The following is a 27,648-nucleotide window of genomic DNA, read 5'->3' on the forward strand; positions in this document are numbered from 1 at the left end:
GTTTTATATTTCACTAGTTTTGAAAAGTACCAAAATGGTTCCGCACCATATTCATTTTCATTATTTTGGTTTATTGGGTTTTAGACACACATCATTGACAGAAATAGTCAAAAATACAATAAATGCTGTTTTCTCCCCAACAAGTAAAAACAAGTGTATATATAATTATAATAATTAAATAAATAAATGTAATTTAAAAAATAAAATAAGAAAATAAAAAGAAACCACAGACAGATATGAACAAAACCAGACAGCTGCATTCCTGAATGGCCTAGAGCAGGGGTCGGCAACCTTTACCAGTCAAAGAGCCATTTTGACCAGTTTCACAAATTATAGAAAACAATGGGAGCCGCAAAATTTTTTTGAAATTTTAAATGAAATAACACTGCATACAAAGTTTTTTTTTGCCGCGTGGTCATATAAAACAACTTTAACACTCTTACTAATAATGCACCACACTGTGAACCCGCACCAAACAAGAATGACAAACACATTTCGGGAGAACATCTGCACCGTAACACAACATAAACACAACAGGACAAATACCCAGAATCCCATGCAGCCCTAACTCTTCCGGGATACATTATACCCCCCCCCCCCCCCCCCCCACCAAACCCCGCCCACCTCAACCGCACAGAGGGGGTGGGGGAGGGGAGGGAGTTGATGTGTGAGGGAGCAGGGTTGGGGTGGGGGCGGGGTTTGGTGGTAGCAGGGGTGTATAATGTAGCCCGGAAGAGTCAGGGCTGCATGGGATTCTGGGTGTTTGTTCTGTTGTGTTTATGTTGTGTTAAGGTGCAGATGTTCTCCCAAAATGTGTTTGTCATTCTTGTTTGGTTTTGGTTCAAAGTGTGGCGCATTATTAATAAGAGTGTTAAAGTTGTTTTATATGACCACCGTCAGTGTAACCTGTGTGGCTGTTGACCAAGTATGCCTTGCTGTCACATACGTGGGCTAGCAAAAGATGTACCGTATTTTCCGCACCATAAGGCGCCCTGGGTTATAAGCCGCGCCTTCAATGAACGGCATATTTCAAAACTTTGTCCACCTATAAGCCGCCCCGTGTTGTAAGCCGCATCTAACTGCGCTAAAGGAATGTCAAAAAAACAGTCAGATAGGTCAGTCAAACTTTAATAATATATTAAAAACCAGCGTGATGTGGGCGCGCATGGAGTCGTATATCAACATGGACAGAGCTGCGTGAAAAAAGCCACCCGGCCTCTTCGCGTAAACTTAAACTTACCTTAACCACTCGCTCATCTTTTCTTCATCCATCCCTTCGAGTTAGCTTTTATGATGACGCCGGCTGGAAAGGTCTCTTTTGGCAAGGTCTTCCTTTTGAATATCACCATGGGTGGAAGTTTCTGGCCATTAGCATGGCAAGCTAGAACCACAGTGAAGGATGACTTCTCATTCCCTGTGGTGCGAATATTCACCGTACGTGCTCCCGTTGTATCCACAGTGCGGTTCACAGGAATATCAAAAGTCAGTGGAACCTCGTCCATGTTGATAATGTTCTCTGGCCGGATCTTTTTTTCAGCTATCTTGTTTTTACAATATGCACGGAAAGTAGCCAGCTTTTCTTGAAAGTCTTTAGGCAGTTGCTGTGAAATAGTAGTCCGTGTGCGGATGGAGAGATTGCGTCTTTTCATGAACCGGAAAACTGTTGCTTAGTAGGAGCCATTTTGTGGTCTTTACAGATGTAAACACACAAAGGAAATGAAACGTAATATCCGCGCGCTTCTTCTTCTTCTACGGGGGCGGGTGGTTGCTTACAGTAGAAGAAGAAGCGCTTCCTCTTCTATGGGGGCGGGTGCTTACCTTGGCGGTTGCTTGCGTAGAAGAAGAAGCGCTTCCTGTTCTACCGGGAAAAAAGATGGCGGCTGTTTACCGTAGTTGCGAGACCTAAACTTTATGAAAATGAATCTTAATATTAATCCATATATAAAGCGCACCGGGTTATAAGCCGCACTGTCAGCTTTTGAGTAAATTTGTGGTTTTTAGGTGCGGCTAATAGTGCGGAAAATACGGTACCCAGCCCTAACTTGACTTCAGAGTAAAAGCGAAAGGTTATTTTCCTACGAGTTTTATTATTTAATTTTATTAATAAAGTAACTCAACTGTTGACAATTACTGAAAATTGCAAAACTTAAAGTTCTTACACCAAATAATGCCTAAAACTAATTGTTGACTGTTTATTTGTCCTGCAGTCTGTGATGAGATGGAGCAGGAGGAGGCGGAGCCCCCCCACGTTAAAGAAGAGATTGAGGAAGCGGATATCTCCAAGTTACCAGGGATTGGTGTCACTGTGAAGAGTGAAAGTGAGGAGACGAGAGAGGCGGAGAGACCAAGCAGCAGCTCAACTCAACACATGACAACAGAAGGTGATGGTGGAGGATCACAAGCAGACTTAGCTCCACTGTCAGATAGTGACGACGCAACGCCACACTCTCCTGACACTGACGAAGAAGACTCTAAAGCCGACGCTGAAGTAAAACGCTTCCCGTGCTTGGTTTGTGGTAAAGCGTTTACTCAAAATGCAAGTTTGATATCACACAAAAAAACTCACACGGGGGAAAAACCTTTCATCTGCTCAGTTTGTGGTAAAAAGTTCTCTGACAAGAGCAGCGTGAGGAAACACGCGCGGGTCCACACCGGGGAGAAACCCTTTCCCTGCCCGGTCTGCCAAACCAGCTTCAGGTATCAGACGACTCTGATCCAACACACGCGGACTCACACGGGAGAGAAACCTTTCGCCTGCACAGTCTGCGGTAAGAGATTCTCCCAAAGGTCGACTCTGACAGAACACACGAGATCGCACACCGGGGAGAAACCGTTTTCATGTTCGGTGTGCAACACCAGTTTTAGTTACCACTCGTCGTACATTCATCACATGAAAAGACACGCGAGTGAGAGTTTGCGTTGGGCCCCGTGATACAATGTGTGTTGTGTCAAGTAGTTCATGTCATCTTTTCACCGTAAACACTAGAGCTGCGCGGATAGGCAATTTATTTCATCCGCAACCGCGGCAGAAAGTCGTCAACCATCCGCCATCCACCCGATGTAACGTTTGATCAGAACTGCACCCGCCCGCCATCCGCCCGTTGTTATATATCTAATATTAATTAAAAAAAAAAAAAAGGATGAAAACTACGCGAATTGCACCTTGTGCAGACAAGATTTTTCGATCGGACACGGAGGAATTAGCGATGTAAAAGACCACGTTGGGACAAAAAAACACAAGTCTAATGCCGTTGCTAGCGATACAAGTGGAAAACTTTCAACGTTTTTCGTCGCCCAAACAGATTCTTTGGATGTGATAAATGCCGAAGTTTTATTTAGGGAGGCAATAATTGAGCATGGACTTCCAATCGCACTGGCTGATCACATGGGACAGTTAAATGTTTGTAATGCAACCTTTAAAAATCATTACGCGGTGATCGCGATCCCAAAAATAAACTTTTCTTGCATGATAATGTCCAGAAAAATTCGCTTTATATTACTATAGAGTCCTTTTAACGAATGAGTTTGATGGTTTATCACAAACCTTAAATGAAAGAAGTCCTTTGTTCTCCTGCACCATGCATGCGCTTTGGCCTTGCTTCGTGTTTGGTGCGCAATCCTGTCGGCTGTATTTCACAGCACGACATACTGTTAAAAGTGTTTATACTATTTATACTTTCAATGAACAAATTGAAGTCTTGTGAAAGGTTGACAGGATAACTGGCATTAACTGTCAAAATAATTTCAAACTATTGAAGTTAGCTTACAGAATAAACATGTCAATCAACCCATATGATTTTTGCTGTAATATTTTTGTTTTGAAAAGTCACTGTGACTAATAGAAAAGTGATGGTTTTAGCAACATTTTAACCTGTCTGAATGCTAATAATCATTTTGCGTCGGGGGGCGAAGCCCTGAACCCTCCACCAGGACTTTGTCCTGGACCTACCGGGGCCTGCGGCCCTTGGACCCTGGCTACTAGGTTTTTCTGATTTAAAAGTTGGCAGGTATGGTGAGGTTATAAAGCTTTTGCCTGTTAAAGAAAGGAGACTGATCCAACGCAGCACAGACTTGCGCGTGCCACGCTGTCACGTCCCAGACGCACACCAGTGCGCAATCATATGGGAGCCGCGCTGAGCGCACCTCCAAGCGCGTCTCGCTGCCGGCGACGGCCAGGTATGGGCCCGACGCTCCAGCGCCATCCATTTTCAGGGCTAGTTGATTCGGCAGGTGGGTTGTTACACACTCCTTAGCGGGTTACGACTTCCATGGCCACCGTCCTGCTGTCTATATCAACCAGGGTGAGCCCCACCCCTTTCGTGATCGTATTTTTTTAAATTTCATCCGCCCGATCCGCGGATAATCCGCGGACTCTGCGGTTGTGTCCGCAAACCGCGCATCTCTAGTAAACACCCTTCCTGCACCCTCACTGATTACAATACAGATTTATTCAAATTTGTCAAATATTCCTGTTCAACAAAATGTGTCGTCTTGGCATTGAATTGATTGCAAATTGATGGTTCTCTAGTCTGAGAGGATGGAGCCGCATCCAGACTATTTATTCCCTAAGGAGACTTGTTTTGTTCTTTCCTGTGTTTTGCTTTTATTAGGGCCCGCATGGCCCATTGTATAAGGACTCCCAAAGGGCCATAAAGACCTATTGAATTTGTAAGGTTTTATTCTTTATTCTTTATTCTTCCGCCGCCACATTAAACTGTAATTTGACCCACTTAACATGCTTCAAAACTCACCATATTTGACCCACACATCAGGACCTGCGAAAATTATCTTTTTTAAAAAAAAACGAACCCCAAAACTCAAAATTGCGCTCTAGCGCCCCCTAGGAAAAAAAAAAAAACTATACTGCCTGTAACTCACACTAGGAAGGTCGGAGAGACATGAAACAAAAACCTGTATGTAGGTCTGACTTAGACCTAGTTTTCATAATCGTATATCATCGGGCAGAAATCAACAGGAAGTTGGCAATTCCCCCTTCAAGACAAAAAAAGTACTAAAAACAGTCACTTTTGCCTCTTTGAGCTGTAATTTGACCCCCTTAACATGCTTCAAAACTCACCAAACTGAACACACACATCAGGACTGGCAAAAATTGCGATCTAATAAAAATACCTAACCCCAAATCTCAAAATTGTGCTCTAGCGCAATTTTTTAATGAAACGCACAAAAAAACTGCTCCTCGGATGAAAAAACGGACAAAACTGCCTGTAACTCCCACTAGGAAGATCGAAGAGACATGAAACAAAAACCTGTATGTAGGTCTGACTTAGACCTAGTTTTCATAATTGTATATCATCGGGCAGAAATCAACAGGAAGTTGGCAATTCCCCCTTCAAGACAAAAAAAGTACTAAAAACAGTCACTTTTGCCTCTTTGAGCTGTAATTTGACCCCCTTAACATGCTTCAAAACTCACCGAACTGAACACACACATCAGGACTGGCAAAAATTGCGATCTAATAAAAATACCTAACCCCAAATCTCAAAATTGTGCTCTAGCGCAATTTTTTAATGAAACGCACAAAAAAACTGCTCCTCGGATGAAAACACTTACAAAACTGCCTGTAACTCCCACTAGGAAGATCGAAGAGACATGAAACAAAAACCTGTATGTAGGTCTGACTTAGACCTAGTTTTCATAACTGTATATCATCGGGCAGAAATCAACAGGAAGTTGGCAATTCCCCCTTCAAGACAAAAAAAGTACTAAAAACAGTCACTTTTGCCTCTTTGAGCTGTAATTTGACCCCCTTAACATGCTTCAAAACTCACCGAACTGAACACACACATCAGGACTGGCAAAAATTGCGATCTAATAAAAATACCTAACCCCAAATCTCAAAATTGTGCTCTAGCGCATTTTTTTAATGAAACGCACAAAAAACTGCTCCTCGGATGAAAAAACGGACAAAACTGCCTGTAACTCCCACTGGGAAGGTCGGAGAGACATGAAACAAAAACCTCTACGTAGGTCTCACTTAGACCTACATTTCATAAATTGACAACCCCCAGCAAAAATCAACAGGAAGTTTGCTATTCCCCCTTCAAAACACATTTTTTGTAAAAACCGGTCACCTTCCTACAAAAACTATCCCCTCTGAGCGTGTTTGTCGTTTCGGCTTCAAACTAACACAGGAGAGAGATTAAACCCTTGTGTATAAAATAACAGAACAGCGTTTTAATACCTGCTCCGGTTTTGATTTTATGACCCTTCAAAGACCCGCTGCGCTGATGCTGCTGCGCTGCTGTTTTTTTTAAGATGGCTGCTTAAAAGCAGGAAGCACCAACGTGCCCACACAATGCAGACAAGGTAGGTACACTACACAAAAGTCTTGGGACACTTCAGACTAAAAGTAGACAAAAGTATTGGGACACTTATGACTATCACTGGACAAAAGTATTGGGACACTTAGGACTAGCACCTGCCAAATACGCGGGCCCGACCAATGCTGCTTGCAGCTTTAATTTTTCTTATTTCCTTAATTCCACTTCCTATAAATTGTAAGCACTGGTTTCTCACCTGTTCCTGGTTGGCAATCATGAGGCGCAACTCGCTCTGCCAATCAGGAGGGATCTTAAGTGACTTTATCTTAAATTTGTCACTGTAAACTTCGTATGAATAAAATACTAAAGCATATTTTGGGGGGGTTTAAGAAGATTTTAAAGAGCCTTTAGCCATTCCTAAAATACTTTATGATTAGTTTCAAACAAGTTCAGTCAATATATTATCTAGTGTCAAACTCAATTTCATTGAAGGCCACGTCGCAGTTATGGCTGCCACCAGATGTGTTTATGCATTTTATTATTAAATATATTTTAAAAAATCTGTACAGGTGCTTAAAAAACTTGCTTGGATTTTAATGTTGCGTTTTCAAGGCTTGAAAAATGCTTGAATTTTGGGTGAAGTGCTTGGAAATGTTCATCATATTTCTCGGCAGTCTGACTCAATAGGCTAATTAATTATAAAATGGGAAAAAAATCAAATAGGTTTCCTTAAAAATGAAAGCTACACGCTTGATCTGTTGGCTTTGCACGAGCCCTTACATTAGGTTGTTGTCATGGCTCTGTGTCGCCTCCCAAGAGGACAGTGGTGCATCGGCCCATCATGTTGTCGTTTTAATGAACATTGGATGGAAATTATTAGTCCATTATTGGATTTGTTTGTACTGTGAAGGTCGTGTAATGTATAATTTAACTGTGGGGGCGTGCAGCGGGGTGTGTAAGGACCGGCCTCCAAACCAGCGGCAGGTGAGTAGATTGCCCAGCTGGGGCTTGTTATCTAATCACCTGTCGCCCTCATTAGCAGCAGCCGGTACGAGACACGGGGTTGGAGTTGCTGGTGAGCAGGGCGCGTGAGACCGAGAGACAATTTGCTGGAAAGCTAAACCATACTGCTGTATGAAAATAAAAGACTTGTTACCTCAGACTACCGGGCTCACGAGAGGATCTTTGTGTCAGAAGAACCCACAGGAGGGCAACCTCCACAGTAACCTTTTTCACAACTTAGAGCTGAGTTAATATGAATGATTTTGTAGTTTTCACACAACATGGTTGTATGCATTTCTTGCTCTATTATTTACGTTGTCTACTTAACTTGTCTAGCTACTTCAGTGAAAGAAAATAAAAGTAAACTTCTTGTCGTTTTGTTAATTTGTTATCATAGGCACAGTTCTAAGGCGAGATGTGCTTCATGAAAGAAACATTTAAATATTTCCTTGAATTTAATATCCTTATATTAATGTGAAACAGTTTTGTTAATAAATGAGTGAATTTCTATCACATTATGCAGTTTACAAGCACAAATGCGCTGTGAATCAATGTGTGCTGTTCCATGTCATTGAGCGCTGGAAGTAAGAAAAAGAAGAAGAAATGTGTCAAACAAGACAAATAGAGACACGTTTGCACACACCAATGACTTTGAATAGTCACACTGCGTCATTTTCCATGCCCCATTCAGTTCATGATAACTGCTGCTTCAATGTTAGGCTTAGCTTTTTAGCAGGTTTTCCCTATTTCCGATTCACACTGGTTTTCGCCTTTGGAAGGCAACTGGGAAAACTGGAAAATGTATCTTGAAAGTCCTTAAAAAGTGCTTGAATTTGGCCATGGAAAAGGTGTACGAAGTACGAACCGAACCTTGTGTATATTTCACAGTAAAATTCCGGTCACCATTTTTTCAAATGAAAAATCTACACATTTTTTACACATTATATTACAGTAGATGTTTGTTTGTTTACCGTTTTAAAATGGTACCACATAGTCAGAGGTGGGTAGTAACGCGCTACATTTACTCCGTTACATCTACTTGAGTAACTTTTGGGATAAATTGTACTTCTAAGAGTAGTTTTAATGCAACATACTTTTACTTTTACTTGAGTATATTTATAGAGAAGAAACGCTACTTTTACGCCGCTACTTTTATCTACATTCAGCTCGCTACTCGCTACTAATTTTTATCCATCTGTTAATGCACGCTTTGTTTGTTTTGGTCTGTCAGACAGACCTTCAAAGTGCCTGCCTTACTGGTGACGTTTCACTTCGTTCCACCAATCAGATGCAGTCACTGGTGACGTTGGACCAATCAAACAGAGCCAGGCGGTCACATGACCTGACTTAAACAAGTGTAAAAACTTATTGGGGTGTTACCATTTAGTGGTCAATTGTACGGAATATGTACTGTACTGTGCAATCTACTAATAAAAGTTTCAATCAATCAATCAAAAGTGTGAGAGAAAAAAGACCCTTTTTTATTTCAACCGTACATCCCGTCAAAAGCCTAAAGATTGACTGCACAGTTCCTGTCTTCACAATAAAAGTGCCGCTCCATCGCACCTGCACTTTCAAAATAAGAGTCTCCGAAAGCCAGCGCAAACAAGCTAGCAAGCTACGGAGTTTGCCGCCAATGTATTTCTTGTAAAGTGTATAAAAACGAATATGGAAGCTGGACAAATAAGATGCCAAAAACCAACCACTTTCATGTGGTATTAGACAGAAAGGAGGAACTTTTTTTCTCCTCCATTTGAAAACGTGGACGTTATCATCACTACTGTCTGATTACAATCAATGCAAGTCATCAGAATCAGGTAATACACCAACTTATATTCTTGTCAACATGAAAGATATGTGTTAAACATGCATGTATATTCATTAAAACACTTTTAACATGTAAACAAAAACGGCAAAATAAATAAATATAAATTATATACTGTATATATATATATGTGTGTGTATATATATATATATATATATATATATATATATATATGTATGTGTGGGGGAAAAAATCACAAGACTATTTCATCTCTACAGGCCTGTTTCATGAGGAGGGGGTTCCCTCAATCATCAGGAGAAATCTCCTGATGATATATATATATATATATATATATATATATATGATATGTGTGTGTATGTTACTCATCAGTTACTCAGTACTTGAGTAGTTTTTTCACAACATACTTTTTACTTTTACTCAAGTAAATATTTGGGTGACTACTCCTTACTTTTACTTGAGTAATAAATCTCTAAAGTAACAGTACTCTTACTTGAGTACAATTTCTGGCTACTCTACCCACCTCTGCACATAGTGATGGGTCCGGCAACACCGATGCATCGGCGCATGCGTCAAGCTCATAGAGCGAAACCCTGTGTCGGTGCGCGTACCGCTTTTAGAAAGTCACGTGACCGATCATGAGCCGTTTGGGTCACGTGACCGATACGCCAACTGTGTCGCACTGACGCCTGCGCGCCAAACTGTGTTTTTATAAGGAAGCGCATCTGTCAACGACATGCTGCTGCCAACAGAATCGTCGCACTTCTGTCGTTGGTCATTTCTAATTTATCGTCGTCGGAGATCATATGGAGCAGCCTCAGGCAAAAAGAAAGATTTCCGCCTTGTGGGAATATTTTGATCATATATCGGGAAAAAAATGTATTTGTGTTAAATTCCTTGTCGTTTCATCCTCCATCCATCCATCCATCCATCTTCTTCCGCTCATCGAAGGTCGGGTCGCGGGGGCAGCAGCCTAAGCAGGGAAGCCCAGACTTCCCTCTCCCCAGCCACTTCGTCCAGCTCCTCCCGGGGGACCCCGAGGTGTTCCCAGGCCAGCCGGGAGACATAGTCTTCCCAACGTGTCCTGGGTCTTCCTCGTGGCCTCCTACCGGTCGGACGTGCCCTAAACACCTCCCTAGGGAGGCGCTCGGGTGGCATCCTGACCAGATGCCCGAACCACCTCATCTGGCTCCTCTCCATGTGGAGGAGCAGCGGCTTTACTTTGAGCTCCCCCCGGATGACAGAGCTTCTCACCCTATCTCTAAGGGAGAGCCCCGCCACCCGGCGGAGGAAACTCATTTGGGCCGCTTGTACCCGTGATCTTGTCCTTTCGGTCATAACCCAAAGCTCATGACCATAGGTGAGGATGGGAACGTAGATCGACCGGTAAATCGAGAGCTTTGCCTTCCGGCTCAGCTCCTTCTTCACCACAACGGATCGATACAGCGTCCGCATTACTGAAGACGCCGCACCGATCCGCCTGTCGATCTCACGATCCACTCTTCCCCCACTCGTGAACAAGACTCCGAGGTACTTGAACTCCTCCACTTGGGGCAGGGTCTCCTCCCCAACCCGGAGATGGCACTCCACCCTTTTCCGGGCGAGAACCATGGACTCGGACTTGGAGGTGCTGATTCTCATCCCAGTCGCTTCACACTCGGCTGCGAACCGATCCAGCGAGAGCTGAAGATCCTGGCCAGATGAAGCCATCAGGACCACATCATCTGCAAAAAGCAGAGACCTAATCCTGCAGCCACCAAACCGAATCCCCTCAACGCCTTGACTGCGCCTAGAAATTCTGTCCATAAAAGTTCAGAACAGAATGGGTGACAAAGGGCAGCCTTGGCGGAGTCCAACCCTCACTGGAAACGTGTCCGACTTACTGCCGGCAATGCGGACCAAGCTCTGGCACTGATCATACAGGGAGCGGACCGCCACAATCAGACAGTCCGAAACCCCATACTCTCTGAGCACTCCCCACAGGACTTCCCGAGGGACACGGTCGAATGCCTTCTCCAAGTCCACAAAGCACATGTAGACTGGTTGGGCAAACTCCCATGCACCCTCAAGGACCCTGCCGAGAGTATAGAACTGGTCCACAGTTCCACGACCAGGACGAAAACCACACTGTTCCTCCTGAATCCGAGGTTGGACTATCCGGCGTAGCCTCCTCTCCAGTACACCTGAATAGACCTTACCGGGAAGGCTGAGGAGTGTGATCCCACGATAGTTAGAACACACCCTCCGGTTCCCCTTCTTAAAGAGAGGAACCACCACCCGGGTCTGCCAATCCAGAGGTGCCGCCCCCGATGTCCACGCGATGCTGCAGAGTCTTGTCAACCAAGACAGCCCCACAGCATCCAGAGCCTTAAGGAACTCCGGGCGGATCTCATCATAAAAATGTGTAAAAAATAAAATTAAAACAATTCCCAGTCCACAATCATCCACAACACGTTCTCTTAGATTTCCATGTTATGATACATGTTCACATTATTTATTGACTGTATCTAAAAAAGATACAAATATATTTTTATTTAAATGAAGATATGAAATAATCCTAAATGAAATACGATGACTTGGTTTATATTATTGTATATACTAGGGCAGGGGTCACCAACGCGGTGCCCGCGGTCACCAGGTAGCCCGTAAGGACCAGATCAGTCGCCCGCTGGCCTGTTCTAAAAATAGCTCAAAGAGCAGCACTTACCAGTGAGCTGCCTCTATTTTTAAAATTGTATTTATTTACCAGCAAGCTGGTCTTGCTTTGCTCCACATTTTTAATTCTAAAAGAGACAAAACTCAAATAGAATTTGAAAATCCAAGAAAATATTTTAAAGACTTGGTCTTCACTTGGAATAAGCGGTAGAAAATGGATGGATGGATGGGTCTTCACTTGTTTGAATAAATTCATTTATTTTTTACTTTGCTTCTTATTACTTTTAAAAATACAATTTTAGAGAAAAAACACAACCTTAAAAATGATTTTAGGATTTTTAAACAAATATACCTTTTTACCTTTTAAATTTCTTCCTCTTCTTTCCTGATAATTTAAATCAATGTTCAAGTAATTTTTTTTTTTTTATTGTAAAGAATAATAAATATTTTAGCTTCTGTTTTTTCGACGAAGAATATTTGTGAAATATTTCTTCAAACTTACTATGATTAAAATTCAAAAAAATTATTCTGGCAAATCTAGAAAATCTGTAGAATCAAATTTAAATCTTATTTCAAAGTATTTTGAATTTCTTTTAAAATTTTTGTTCTGGAAAATCTAGAAGAAATACTGATTTGTCTTTGTTAGAAATATAGCTTGGTCCAATTTGTTAAATATGTGCAGATTGGATTTGAACCAATTTAAAACATGTCATCAAAATTCTAAAATGTATCTTAATCAGGAAAAATGACTAATGATGTTCCATAAATTCTTTTTTTAATTTTTTCAAAAAGATTCAAATTAGCTAGTTTTTCTCTTCTTTTTGTCGGTTGAATTTTGAATTTTAAAGAGTCGAAATTGAAGATAAACTATGTTTCAAAATTTAATTTTCATTTTTTTCGTATTTTCTCCTCTTTTAAACCGTTCAATTAAGTGTTTTTTTCATCATTTATTCTCTACAAAAAACCTTCCGTAAAAGGGAAAAAAAAATGTATGACGGAATGACAGACAGAAATACCCATTTTTTTATATATATAAATGTATTTATTTAGCTATTCTTGTTTAAATCACACTTACGTGTAACTTACAAATGCCAATATATTTATTTATTTAAGTGTGTATCAAACTGGTAGCCCTTGGCATTAATCAGTACCCAAGAAGTAGTTTTTGGTTTCAAAAAGGTTGGTGACCCCTGTACTAGGGCATCAAATCAGTGTCAGTTGAGTCGGTCCATAGGTTGCCTGTAGGGATTTTTAATGTCCAGCAGATGTCAGTATTTAGTGACACAGTATCGACACAGTATCAATACAGTTTTGCAATGTGTCGAAACGCTTCATGACGCTTCATCAACCCATCACTAGTACCACAGTTATTTTACGGTAAAATACTGGCATTTTAGTGGCCTACTGTAAAATTGAAGGTAGTTTGTTCAATATATTTGTAAGCTTTGTGTACTCACAGATATACACTCTGGAAGTGTCCAGGGTTAAACAAAGGTTGAATGTATTTTCCAGTTTTCACTCGTATGTTTGTCCAGACTTTTCAGTCTCACCAGTCCTCCTCCTCCTCCTCCTGCACCCGGCCGCTCACTGTTAAAGACACCAGATGATTAGATGAACACGTACCACCTGTGCAATCCAATCATCCGCCAGCTGTGTCTCGCCGTCATCATCTGATGGCGCTCTGTTTTCAGCACCATGGACAGAGGCGGTGACCTTTACTCCCACAAGTGCGCTGATCACACTCCCTTTCCACAATATTACTGTGGATAGAAAAACAGTACCACTGTTGTTTTTTAATTCTGGCAACTGAGCTGCCAGTTTGTTACCGTAAAAATAACCGTGGTAGCATTTTTCCATTTACAGTAACAACAGCCGTAGATTTTACAGTAAAAAAAAAAAAAGACATTTTATAGTAAAAACAGTGATAGAGTTTTTTTTTTTCAATTTACAGTTTTCAATTGAATATGCTGTAAAAACTTTTTAACGTAATATTTATAGTCCTTTTTACAGTGTACAATTTGATGGAAAACTTGCTTTGAAACCATAAGTCAAGCAGATGTTGAAGTATTTATTTTAATTTGAACAAACAATGTGTGAAAACTATGGTAATATATTATTTGTTGCAATATTGAATAATATTAACATTTAAAAAGGTATGCAATTTCATGCAGTGCATTTTTGTTTGTGTCAAAATGAAAAGATCAAATACATTTAGTAGGAAAAGATAAGCTACTTCATTGATGCATATTTTCCTAGGTCGTATAAAATGATGTGACGGGACAGATTCGGCCCCCGGGCCTTGAGTTTGACACCTGTGGTCTAGTACGTGTAAACATACTGAGGGTGTGTATGTGGGGCAGTGATGTTTGGTTTAGGGTCGGGTGAGGGGCCTTCAGGAACCTAATGATCAGTAAGTAAAAGATAAAAATTGGGCCGCAAACAGAATATTGTTCAGGGCCTCAAACAGAATATTGTTCAGGGCCACAAAAAGCCTCGGGCCGGCCCTGGCTCGACTGAACTACTATCCGTGTAATGTTAAATAGATCGATAAATGTGGAGAATGCAGATATGTTTAAGAGTTATTTCTTTATTCATAGTCATGTTTAGAGCATCTAATGTTTTTCCATTTGTACTCTTTCTATGTTTGTATCTTATGTCCGCAAGTAAACTATGTGCTTTACCTTGAAGGTAGAAGGAATGTGGGAGTTGGAGTACTCCCTTTTTTTAATCTTATCTGTGTTCGAACAATGAGGCTGTATTCCTTTCTGGACAGGGTGGGGGCTGTTTTCGTATTCAAGAAGTTGAATGTTAGACCAATTCGAGATGCAGGTATGACAGCATTGGTGTGGACTGGTCTCTTAAAGTTTCAGTAAAACATGATAATATTCCTATTCTGTCTTGATGGTCCCTCTTACTCTGCATATATGTCATCTAAAGAACTTGGGATTGACCAGTGACTTTAATTCCCTGGGAGGGAAGGCTGGTCAGACGCAACAATAGATAGATAGATAGTTGGATAGATAGATAGATAGATAGATAGATAGATAGATAGATAGATAGATAGATAGATAGATAGATAGATAGATAGATAGCACTTTATTGATTCCTTCAGAAGAGATCCCTCAGAAAAATTAAGATTCCAGCAGCAGTGTACAGAATTGAGATATAATTTAAAAGAAATTAAAAATTAAATAATGGAGGTATAAATGGAAATAAAATAGAAAATCTAACAATAAGAATACAACATAAAATGTAACAATAACAATAAAAATATAACAGTAAAAATAAGAATATAAGTAAATAAACTAGGCAGTAGTGAGCATGTTATGAAAAGGAAAACAATAAAGAAAAAGGGTAACACTGTGGATTATATGAAATATGTGATGTGTATATTGCACCTTTAAAATGTATTGCACTGTTTTTTGGTTGCAGTGTATTTCAGTATTTATTATTGCTTTTTTTGTTGCAGTGTATTTCAATATTATTATTGCTATTTTATAAAAACTTTCCCTGTCATCCATCTGCATATTGTGATCACGACAAACCATGTTCCTGACATCTACAGAGCAATTAGATATGGAAGAGTATTACAGTCCATACCTGCCAAATACTCCGGTTTCCCCGTAATTAGTACGGTTTTCATCAACCTATTCCGGGTTACGGTTGCAGTGATAAAAAATACGGTTTTTCATTCGTTAAAATTTTTTTATTTTTTTAAAGTTTTATTCACGAAATCGCGTAACAACAATGACAATCGACACTGCTTCCCGTAACTTCCTATCGAGCCATTCCGAATGCCATGCGCGAGGCTATTTATAGCACCGCTGCCAAGCCCGAGGCACCAGTTGCCATTGTTTCCAAACGAGCGAACGATCATGGAATCAGCCGGAGAAAAATCGCAAACGAGTCTTAAACGGAAAAGAAAACTGCAGTCATTCCGTGAAGAATATTCAAAAAGCCTATCCGGGAATAATTATCCGTTCCAAAAAGGGTGAAAACTACGCCAATCGCACCTTGTGCAGACAAGATTTTTCCATCGGACACGGAGGAATTAGCGATGTAAAAGACCACGTTGGGACAAAAAAACACAAGTCTAATGCCGTTGCTAGCGATACAAGTGGAAAACTTTCAACGTTTTTCGTCGCCCAAACAGATTCTTTGGATGTGATAAATGCCGAAGTTTTATTTACGGAGGCAATAATTGAGCAAACAAAAAGGTAATGACACCAATGTTATCTATTGGAATTGTTTAGTACTGTTATACTGTTAAAAGTCTTTATACTATTTATGCTTTCAAGTCCAAGTTGAAGAAATCTTGTTAAATGTTGACAGCATAACTACCAAAATACAGAAGTATGTCCTTAATATTTTTGCAGTGCTATTTCTGTTGAAAAGTTCAAATGATTACATTAGAGATGTGATGTGCCACTTTTCAAGTGTCTGATGGCTTCAATTCATTTTCATTCATTTTTCATATTTTGAATTCTTTTGAAAGGCTTACAAAAAAACTACATTTGAATTGTAATTCCATGCTATTGACAGGACTATTAATTTTAATGAAGTTAGCTTACCATGTTTACAGTATGATAATTGTGATAGAAATGTGAATTTTAGGCACAGAATATTTTTTACAATTGAACAAGGCAGTAGATTATACAAGCTTGGACAGAAAGTTAATTTTTTTTTTAATGGAATTGTTTAGTACTGTTTTACCATTTGTTTACTGTAAAAAGTGTTTATACTTTCAATGAACAAATTGAAGTCTTGTGAAAGGTTGACAGGATAACTGGCATTAACTGTCAAAATAATTTCAAACTATTGAAGTTAGCTTACAGAATAAACATGTCAATCAACCCATATGATTTTTGCTGTAATATTTTTCTTTTGAAAAGTCACTGTGACTGATAGAAAAGTGATGGTTTTAGCAACATTTTAACCTGTCTGAATGCTAATAATCATTTTGCGTCGGGGGGCGAAGCCTGAACCCCCCACCAGGACTTTGTCCTGGACCTACCGGGGCCTGCGGCCCCTGGACCCTGGCTACTAGGTTTTTCTGATTTCAAAAGTTGGCAGGTATGTTACACGGTTACTCTGCCGAGCTCCAGACAGCACCGACACTCAACAACAACACATTAGTGGATTATCATTACTGGTTTGCAAAAAATGTTTTTATCCCAATTAGGTGAAATTACATAAACTCCCACGGCACACCAGACAATATCTCACGGTGCACTAGTGTGCCGCAGCACAGTGGTTGAAAAACACTGCTTTAAGCGCTTACTTGGTCTCTCTGATTGGTCAAAACCTTTCACGTGACTCCAGGCTGCCATGTTTGGGACCAACTCTGAAACTGACTTGTCTAAAATAGCTTATAAAGTGCTGCCATCTAGTGGATAACATTTGCAACTACGTCTAAATGCCTAAGTAGTTTACGTGACATTATTCATTATAATGATCAAATCGTCCAATTCAGACTATTTTTAAAATGCATTTGGAACAACATTTAGGATTAAAGTGATGAATATTAACGACTATGAACAGATTTTGTTCAAATGTTATCGTTAAAAAAAGTCTAAAATGGCAGCGGATGTACGCATGCGCACTCAGCGCGGTGTTGTTTTGCGGAAGCGAGCGTGCAGCCTCGTTTAATGTCTTTATTCTACTTACTTATTGTCTACTTCTTAGCATTTACATCCATATTTGTGATGGTGTGAAAATGTGCAAAGTAGAAATGCTGAGAGTGTTGGTGAAGCAGCGACTAACTGCTGCTGTGGAAGAAATATTTGTAGTGTTAGAAAGAACGATAGCAGAATACGAGGAGGAACTTTCTAGAACAAAAGAGGAGAACGAGCGACAACGTCAACTACTGGACGCTCTTTTCAACAAACATCAACAAACAGGTTTGTTTACTTCTCACTCTAAAATGTGTACTGACTTTATATTTGATCATGGCAACTGTTCCTTAAACGCCTTTTTTTCTTTACGTGTTTACACATGAACAAGAACGCTTTAGACGTCTATGATACACCAATATTTAGGAGAGAAAATATGCATTCATTGGGTTTATTTCATCGGGAAAATTATGTTGGATGAACACATCTTACATTCTACAACATTTTGGTCAGGGCTAATTGAATTAGGGGGAAAACAGCCCAAAATGTGTAAAAATGCCGAAAATGATCAAAATTCCACAAGTCCCGCGAGGAGCCAGAATGGCCAAAATGTCAAAAAAATAGACCCAGGAATGACGCACAGGGAAGCAGGGAAGAAAAGGGGGAAAACAGCCATAAATGTTGAAAAATGTCGAAAATGATCAAAAATACCTAGCCAAAACGCCGAAAAAGTTGAAAATGATAAAAAATACCTAGCCAAAATGCCCAAAATGATAAAAAAAATACCTAGCCAAAATATCAAAAATACACCCAAGAATGACGCACAGGGAAGAGAAGAAGAAAAGGGGGTAAACGGCCATAAATGTGAAAAAATGCCGAAAATGATGAAAAATACCTAGCCAAAATGCCAAAAATTATGAAAAATACCTAGCCAAAATGCCCAAAATGATGAAAAATACCTAGCCAAAATGCCAAAAATTATGAAAAATATCTAGCCAAAATGCCCAAAATGATTAAAAAAAATACCTAGCCAAAATGTCAAAAGTACACCCAAGAATGACGCACAGGGAAGCGAAGAAGAAAAGGGGGCAAACGGCCATAAATGTGGAAAAAATGCCGAAAATGATAAAAAATAACTAGCCAAAATGCCAAAAATTATAACAAATACCTAGCCAAAATGCCCAAAATTATTTAAAAAAAATACCTAGCCAAAATGCCCAAAACGATAATAAATACCTAGCCAAAATGCCCCAAATGTCAAAAATACACCCAGGATTGACGCACAGGGAAGCGGGGAAGAAAAGGGCGAAAACCGCCATAAATGTGAAAAAATACCGATTATTATCAAAAATACCTAGCCAAAATGCTAAAAATGCCCATGTGGCTAAGTGTGCGTGTAAAGTGTTGTGATTGTGTGAAAATGTGCAAAGTAGAAATGCTGAGAGTGTTGGTGAAGCAGCGACTAACTGCTGCTGTGGAAGAAATATTTGTAGTGTTAGAAAGAACGATAGCAGAATACGAGGAGGAACTTTCTAGAACAAAAGAGGGCGAACGAGCGACAACGTCAACTACTGGACGCTCTTTTCAACAAACATCAACAAACAGGTTTGTTCCTTAAACGCCTTTTCTTTACGTGTTTACACATGAACAAGAACGCTTTAGACGTCTATGATACACCAATATTTAGGAGAGAAAATATGCATTCATTGGGTTTATTTCATCGGGAAAATTATGTTGGATGAACACATCTTACATTCTACAACATTTTGGTCAGGGCTAATTGAATTAGGGGGAAAACAGCCCAAAATGTGAAAAATGCCGAAAATGATCAAAATTCCACAAGCCCCGCGAGGAGCCAGAATGCCCAAAATGTCAAAAAAATAGACCCAGGAATGACGCACAGGGAAGCAGGGAAGAAAAGGGGGAAAACAGCCATAAATGTGGAAAAATGTCGAAAATGATCAAAAATACCTAGCCAAAACGCCGAAAAAGTCGAAAATGATCAAAAATACCTAGCCAAAATGCCCAAAATGATTAAAGAAATACCTAGCCAAAATATCAAAAATACACCCAAGAATGACGCACAGGGAAGCAGGGAAGAAAAGGGTGTAAACGGCCATAAATGTGAAAAAATGCCGAAAATTATGAAAAATACCTAGCCAAAATGCCAAAAATTATGAAAAATACCTAGCCAAAATGCCCAAAATGATGAAAAATACCTAGCCAAAATGCCAAAAATTATGAAAAATATCTAGCCAAAATGCCCAAGTGGTTAAGATATATATATAAGAAATACTTGACTTTCAGTGAATTCTAGCTATATATATATATATATATATATATATATATATATATATATATATATATATATATATATATATATATATATATATATATATATATATATATATAAATAAAATAAATACTTGAATTTCAGTGTTCATTTATTTACACATATACACACACATAACACTCATCTACTCATTGTTGAGTTAAGGGTTGAATTGTCCATCCTTGTTCTATTCTCTGTCACTATTTCAGAACACACACATTATACAAATATACATTATAAAATCAATAAGAAAACGGAAGCTCTAATTTGGGAGTCTGAATTAGGATCAGAAGTTCCTATATAAACATTGCGCACTCACGTCGCCTTTTTGTATTGATTACTGCAGCTGTGCACTGGATTCATTCACAAATACAAACTACAACTCACAAACACTTTAGAGTTAGGCTCCACCATCAGAATGTGTACTTCAACTTATAAAGATCACATGGATATTATTCAGTGAGTTGATTCACCAAAACTAACCTGTTATACAGGAGGAAAAAGCACACAGGACGTTTCAATTGTTCACAGACTGGTCGCGCTCATCAGAATGACAAGACACTTCCGGTCTGCAGGTGATAGCATTCAATTGGGAAGAAACGCCCTACTGCCCCCTACTGACCAATGTGAATACTGATAAATGTGGAATGACAGCTCCAAAAACGAATTCAAACCACAAAATAAAATAAATAAATCAACACAAAAATGTGACACATTATGGGTGGGTCACATATGCATGTACAGTAGATGGCAGTATTGTCCTGTTTAAAAGTGTCACAACATTGCTGTTTACGGCAGACCAACTGCTTTACGGCAGACGAAAACTTGACTGCTGTTGTTGTGTGTTGTTACCGCGCTGGGAGGACGTTAATGAAACTGCCTAACAATAAACACACATAAGAAATCAAGAACTCGCCCTCCATCATTAGCTGTTTCTATTGTGGGAAAGCGGACGTGTGAACAGGCTGTCAACACGTCACTCAGGTCCGCATGGAGCTGGAGGGGGCGTGGCCTACAGCTCCGCCTGAATTTCGGGAGATTTTCGGGAGAAAATTTGTCCCGGGAGGTTTTCGGGGGAGGCGCTGAATCTCGGGAGTCTCCCGGAAAATCCGGGAGGGTTGGCAAGTATGCCTGCACATCACTCACATAATCCTCTTCTCAATCATCAATACAACACATCATGCTGATACTTGACAATATTAAAGGGGAACATTATCACAATTTCAGAATGGTTAAAACCATTAAAAATCAGTTCCCAGTGGCTTATTATATTTTTCGAAGTTCTTTTCTAAATTTTACCCATCACGCAATATCCCTAAAAAAAGCTTCAAAGTGCCTGATTTTAACCATCGTTATATACACCCGTCCATTTTCCTGTGACGTCACATAGTGATGCCAACACAAACAAACATGGCGCATAGAACAGCAAGCTATAGCGACATTAGCTCGGATTCAGACTCGGATTTCAGCGGCTTAAGCGATTCAACAGATTACGCATGTATTGAAACGGATGGTTGTAGTGTGGAGGCAGGTAGCGAAAACCAAATTGAAGAAGAAACTGAAGCTATTGAGCCATATCGGTTTGAACCGTATGCAAGCGAAACCGAGGAAAACGACACGACAGCCAGCGACACGGGAGAAAGCGAGGACGAATTCGGCGATCGCCTTCTAACCAACGATTGGTATGTGTTTGTTTGGCATTAAAGGAAACTAACAACTATGAACTAGGTTTACAGCATATGAAATACATTTGGCAACAACATGCACTTTGAGAGTGCAGACAGCCCAATTTTCATCAATTAATATATTCTGTAGACATACCCTCATCCGCGCTCTTTTCCTGAAAGCTGATCTGTCCAGTTTTGGAGTTGATGTCAGCAGGCCAGGGAAGCTAGGGTCGATAGGGGGTTTAGCTCGCTCGTCTGCGGGAACAAACTGCCGCCATTGCTTGCCGTGCTAGCGAGGTCCTTTGTCCCTGAATTGCTCACACACTCCGGCAGATTCAATGGGGGTCTGGCGGCAGATTTCTTTGCCTTTATGGTTGGAAATGCATCTGCTTTGAGTGTCGCAGGATATCCACACATTCTTGCCATCTCTGTCGTAGCATAGCTTTCGTGGGTAAAGTGTGCGGAACAAACGTCCAATTTCTTGCCACTTTGGCATCTTTGGGCCACTGGTGCAACTTGAATCCGTCCCTGTTGGTGTTGTTACACCCTCCGACAACACACCGACGAGGCATGATGTCTCCAAGGTACGGAAAACAGTCGAAAAAAATGGAAAATAACAGAGCTGATTTGACTCGGTGTTTGAGAAAATGGCGGATTGCTCCGAGAGCGAATAGTAGAAAGGCGTTTAGTTCGCCAAAATTCACCCATTTAGAGTTCGGAAATCGGTTAAAAAAAAAAAGGTCTTTTTTCTGCAACATCAAGGTATATATTGACGCTTACATAGGTCTGCTGATAATGTTCCCCTTTAAAGTGGATCATATCAGTACAATGTTTAACTTCATTACTTCATCCATTCCATCATTTAATTCCACATCATTTTAGCTGTTTGCAATTTTACCAAATCATCCAACTTTAATATTTTTGACTCAATAAATAAAGTGTTTGTATGTTCTCTATATCCAACATTATGTATCACTCTAATGGATCTGTCTTGTAACACGGTTAGCGAATGTAGCGCACATTTGTAGTTATTTCCCTACATTTCTGTACAATAACTCAGATATGGTAATACTATAGTAGCGAACAGTAGAGAATGTGAAGTGATTTGTTAAACCAAATATTGTGTTTTTTTTCCATCTACAACAACCTATCTGGACTCCATAAGAGAATCGATAAGGAATCGGTTCGATAAGAGGATTCGATAATGTGCTCGAACTCGTTAATTTCTTATCAAACATCATCTCTACCCGCGACACAGTCTGGAAACATTTGAATACCTCCAGTCGGTTAGATCAGGCAAGGCACGTTTATTTTAGAGCTTGTTTCAAAATGCAAGGTTGGTAAAGTGTAAAATTACAAGAAGGTGAATGAAATACTTAAAATAATAGAATTTGCTTTCTTACTTGTCACACAAAGCTAAGATGTGGAAGTTTTTTTGGTTTTTTTCCATGTGTTGAGGATGATTCTTCCACAAGTAGAATGGAATGTGTAGGGAGTCACTCTGTTGTTGCTTGAGGAACAAAACACAATGAGTCCTCTCTGTTGCTATGGTAACGCCTGCTCTCATACGCACACACACACACACTGCGTACTCCCTGCTTTGACTGGTGAGAAGAAGTACCAAGTACGAGATGGAGCCAAAGTCTCATTTTGATACTAAAAACTAATAATTCTATGCTTGGCCAGCTGGAATTAAATACCAAATATTGTTATCTTAGGTCATTATTTTAACATCTGAGTGATTTTAGGCGTTTGCTTCTTCTTGCTCCTTCTCAATGCTTCGTTTTTTCTCATTTCCTTTTCAATGTGCTATTATTGTGTGAATGCTCCAAAACATTCACACATGCTTTTCTAGATTTTGGCGCGCTCTACCTTCCACATTTTTCACCCGATCCGAACCTATTTAAGAATCGCGGGCTTTCCCTTTGGCATCTTCCAAAAATTCCCAGATTTCCCAGAATTCCAGGTTTTCCGGGACATTTTTCCCATTCAAAATGGAATGTCCATTTTTCAAACTTCCACCATTTCCACTTTTTTCAAGCGATTCAAACCATTCCACCTTCGACACATTCTGCTCATCCTGGACATTTAATCTGTTATTTTTCCAAGATCAAAAAAATTCCAGGAATACCCATTTTTTCAAACCCTTTTTTGACCCTTTTTTTCTGGCGACTTACTCCTTCCACATTTTTCAACCATTCCACCGTTAAAACATTCCTCTTAAACAGGACACAAAAAAACTAAGTTGTTTTTCGAACTGAAAAAATTCCCGGGTTTTCCCGAAATTCCAAGATATTCTTAATACCATTTCTCAATTAAAAATGTTGCTACTTCAACATTTCTCGACCGATTTGAAAAATTCCAACACCAACCATTTCAACTCATTCCCGCTTTTCCCAGAATTCCCAATTATTTATAAAATTCCCATTCAAATGAAGTGTGAATTATATTTATATAGCACTTTTCTCTAGTGACTCAAAGCACTTTTACATAGTGAAAGGCAATATGTAAGTTCCATTTAAAGCAGTGTGGGTGGCACTGGGAGCAGGTGGGTAAAGTGTCTTGCCCAAGGACACAACGGCAGTGACTAGGATGGCGGAAGCGGGGATCGAACCTGGAACTCTCAAGTTGCTGGCACGGCCACTCTACCAACTGAGCTATACCGCCCAAATCAATGGGACATTCTTCAAAGTTCCACTATTCCCGCATTTTTCATCTGATTGAAACGGTTCAGCCTGTTTGGGAATTGTGTTCTCTACTTCAACAATTCTAAAAAAAATTCCAGGATTTCAGTTCAAGTTCAGCATTGGAGCATTCACACGCAATTCCTTCTGGAATTGCCTCATCTAGTTCTAGATGATGATATTGTCTTGGAGAGGCTACACTTGTTTATAATGTGTAAATGAATGATTGTAATGGAAACAAAGTTCTGTCTTTAAATACATACAATGTGTGTTTTTATCATGTGTCATGGCCCCCAAAAGATTGCATGCCTCCTTCTTTTATTTTGGACCCTCCCCGACCACCTGGCCACCGCTGTTTCCAAAGGACAAAGGTCGCAAAAAAGTTCATAGCAAAGGTCGTAAACAATTCACAGAAAGGGTCAGTTCGAAAAGAGTTCCATAAAATAGTTCAAAAAGAGTTTGCAAAATACTTCAAAAAGAGGTCCATAAAATTGTTCAAAAAGAGTTCGTCTGGAAATTGGGCAGATCCTGCCATCTGTCCGCTTTGAAGTCCTTGGGTTGGAACAATATCTTTCTGTTGATTACCATACATGAGAGAAAACAGAAAACCCTTCATGTGGCTTTCCCCCTTACACAGTGGAGTTTTACGAGCCTTACTCTTGGTAGGCCTCAAAGACAGCCCCTGTCCGTTTGCCCGGAACTCATTTCAACACAAAGTTTTTTGTGATAACTTACAAACAATTATTCTAACACTAATTGTTGAATGTTTTTGTGTCCTGCAGTCGGTGAAGAACATCTTCCTCCAGATCAACAATATTGGACCGCCAAGATGGAGCTGGAGGAGGCAGAGCCCCCCTGCATTAAAGAAGAGGACGAGGAAGCTGATATCTCCAAGTTCCCAGTGATTGGTGTCACTGTGAAGAGTGACGATGATGAGGTCAAAGGTGAAAGTGAAGAGAAGAGCGAGGCGGAGCCTCCAAACATCAGCTCAACTCAACACATGACAACAGAAGCTGGTGGAGGATCACAAGCAGACTTAGCTCCACTATCAGATAGTGACGAGACAACATCACACTCTCCTGACACTGATGATGAAGACTCTAAAGCTGATGCTGGAGTAAATCCCTTCCCATGCTTGGTTTGTGGGAAAGCGTTTACTCGAAATGCACATTTGATATCACACAAAAGAACGCACACAGGGGAAAAACCTTTCGTTTGCTCAGCGTGCGGTAAAAAGTTCTCTGAAAAGGGCAGCCTGAAGAAACACACGAGAACGCACACCGGGGAGAAACCGTTTTCCTGCTCGGTCTGCAAAACAAGTTTCAGCGACCATTCGGCGTTGGCGAGGCACAGGAGAATACACACCGGGCAGAAACCCTTTTCCTGCGCCATTTGCAACGCAAACTTCCGCCAGCGGACAGCTTTGGTGATCCACACGAGACGGCACACCGGGGAGAAACCGTTCTCTTGCTCGGTCTGCCAAACACGTTTCAGGGTTCAGACGTCCTTGATTCAGCACATGAGGACGCACACCGGAGAGAAACCTTTTGGCTGCACAGTTTGCGACAAAAGATTCTCCCAGAAGTCAACGCTGACTGAACACGCCAGGTTGCACACCGGAGAGAAACCTTTCGCCTGCTCAGTGTGCGACAGGAGTTTCAGTTACCACTCGTCGTTCATTCAACACAGGAAAAAACACACGCGGGAGAGTTTAGCTGTGTGATATTTGAACGTAAACAATCTCCCAGGAAATAGACTAGGGCTGCAGCTAACAACTAATTTGATAATCGATTAATCGTGTCGATTATTACTTCGATTAAAAGTCGGATAAAAGAGACAAACTACATTTCTATCCTTTCCAGTATTTTATTGGGGGGAAAAACAGCATACTGGCACCATGTTCTTTCAACTTGCCAAATAAACCAAGGAAAATGTTACAAAAGTGTTTTGTTTTTTGATAAAGTGCACCATTGTCATGCACAATAGCAATCATTTTGCTTGGGGGAATTTTTTAACCTTTTCCAACCAATGTTGGATGCTGAATGTCTTTCCTGTAGTGGCATGGTGGTAAGGCAGACTGACTTCATGTTCCATTCCTCTCCAATGTAACGGCATGTATTGCCAAGGTGGCTCCACTTGTCCACACGTCAGTAGTGAGAGCAATGGGTGGCTTTCATGTCAGTCTACACTGCTTGGAATGTCTGCTCCTACTTCCTCTCCATCACTTTGCTAAAATGGGTCCTCGAGGGAAGAGTGCAACCAGGGTTGAGGACGTGAATCATTTGTCTAAAACAGGGTTGCTCATTATGTCGATCGCGAGCTACCGATCGATCTCGGAGGGTGTGTCAGTCGATCACCAGCCAGGCATTAAAAAAATAGTCCTAAAAATGAGCGATCATAAATCTTCACTATGACGTCACTTTCGTCACTTGATTGACATTCACGGCACCCGAGGGTCTTCTGAGATGACGCTGGCTGCTGCCAGATCTTTAAAATTACCGACTGAAAGGCGAGAAACACTTTATTTCAACAGACTCTGGCGCCGTACCTGTCGTCAAAACTCCAAAGACCGACTGCACAGTTGCACAATAAAAGCGCTGCTTCATCCTGCCTGCGCTACCAAAATAAGAGTCTCAGAAAGCTGGCGTGCACAAGCTAGCAAGCTACGGAGTTTGTCGACAATGTATTTCTTGTAAAGTGTATACAGAGGAGTACGGAAGCTGGATAAATAAGATGCCAAAAACCAACCACTTTCATGTGGTATTGGACAGAAAGGAGGACTTTTTTTCTCCTCCATTCGAAAATGCGGACCTTATCATCACCACTGTCTGATTCCTATCAATGCAAGTCATCAGAATCAGGTAATACACCAACTTATTATTATTATTAGCCTTTATTTAACCAGGTAAAATCCCATTGAGATCAAAGATCTATTTTCCAAGGGAGACCTGGCCAAGAGGGCAGCAGCAAGGTTACATTAAAAACAGTAAACAAATACATAAAACATCACATTTACAACATTAAAACTTGCTGACATGACACATGTGCATACAGACAAGGTAGACTGCAATCCTTTCACAGAAGCTTTAAACTCATTCAACGTAACTAGGGTTTGAAGTTTAATGTTCGATTGTAGGTTATTCCAAGCCTTCGCTGCTGAAAACCTAAATGCTTTCTTGCCCAGTTCAGTTCTTACTTTGGGGACAACAAATTGCAGAACATTCATTGAACGAAGATTGTGACTTCCTTGTTTCTTTGTTAAAAGACAAGACAGATAAGATGGAGTGATACCCAGAATGGTTTTGTAGATGAAAACATAGCAATGATTGAGGCGTCGAGCACATAAAGATGTCCAGTTAACCATTGAGTATAACACACAATGGTGAGTAAGTTGGTGATGAATGTCAGTGCCCCGTGGTACACACTATCCAGCTTGTGGAGACAAGCAGCAGTAGCATTCATGTACAACACATCTCCATAGTCAATAACAGGTCAAAAGGTTGTTTCCACCAATTTCTGTTTCACAGTAAAAGAAAAGCAAGACTTGTTTCTATAATAAAATCCCAGTAAAAGTTTCAGTTTTTTTACAACATACTGAATGTGCTCCTTAAAACTCAAGTGGTCATCAATTA

General features: G+C 40.3%; 1 protein-coding gene across 2 annotated transcripts in view; it reads left to right on the top strand.

The window, feature by feature from the left end:
* Window positions 1–26,161, top strand: part of LOC133608417 (uncharacterized) — a 29,671-nt gene extending 3,510 nt beyond the window's left edge. The window contains exons 2-3 of one of the 2 annotated variants that reach the window (XM_061963632.2): window positions 2,208–2,381; window positions 24,799–26,161. In XM_061963632.2, the coding sequence (XP_061819616.1) occupies window positions 2,208–2,381; window positions 24,799–25,739 (1,115 nt within the window). In that variant the 3' untranslated portion in view covers window positions 25,740–26,161. Of the gene's footprint in view, window positions 1–2,207; window positions 2,382–17,340; window positions 17,622–24,798 lie in introns of those variants that run through there. The other variant, XM_061963633.1, reaches the window with a different exon arrangement.
* Window positions 26,162–27,648: the final 1,487 nt, after the last annotated feature.

The sequence above is a fragment of the Nerophis lumbriciformis genome, linkage group LG06 (assembly GCF_033978685.3).
Source record: "Nerophis lumbriciformis linkage group LG06, RoL_Nlum_v2.1, whole genome shotgun sequence".
Lineage (NCBI taxonomy): Eukaryota > Metazoa > Chordata > Actinopteri > Syngnathiformes > Syngnathidae > Nerophis > Nerophis lumbriciformis.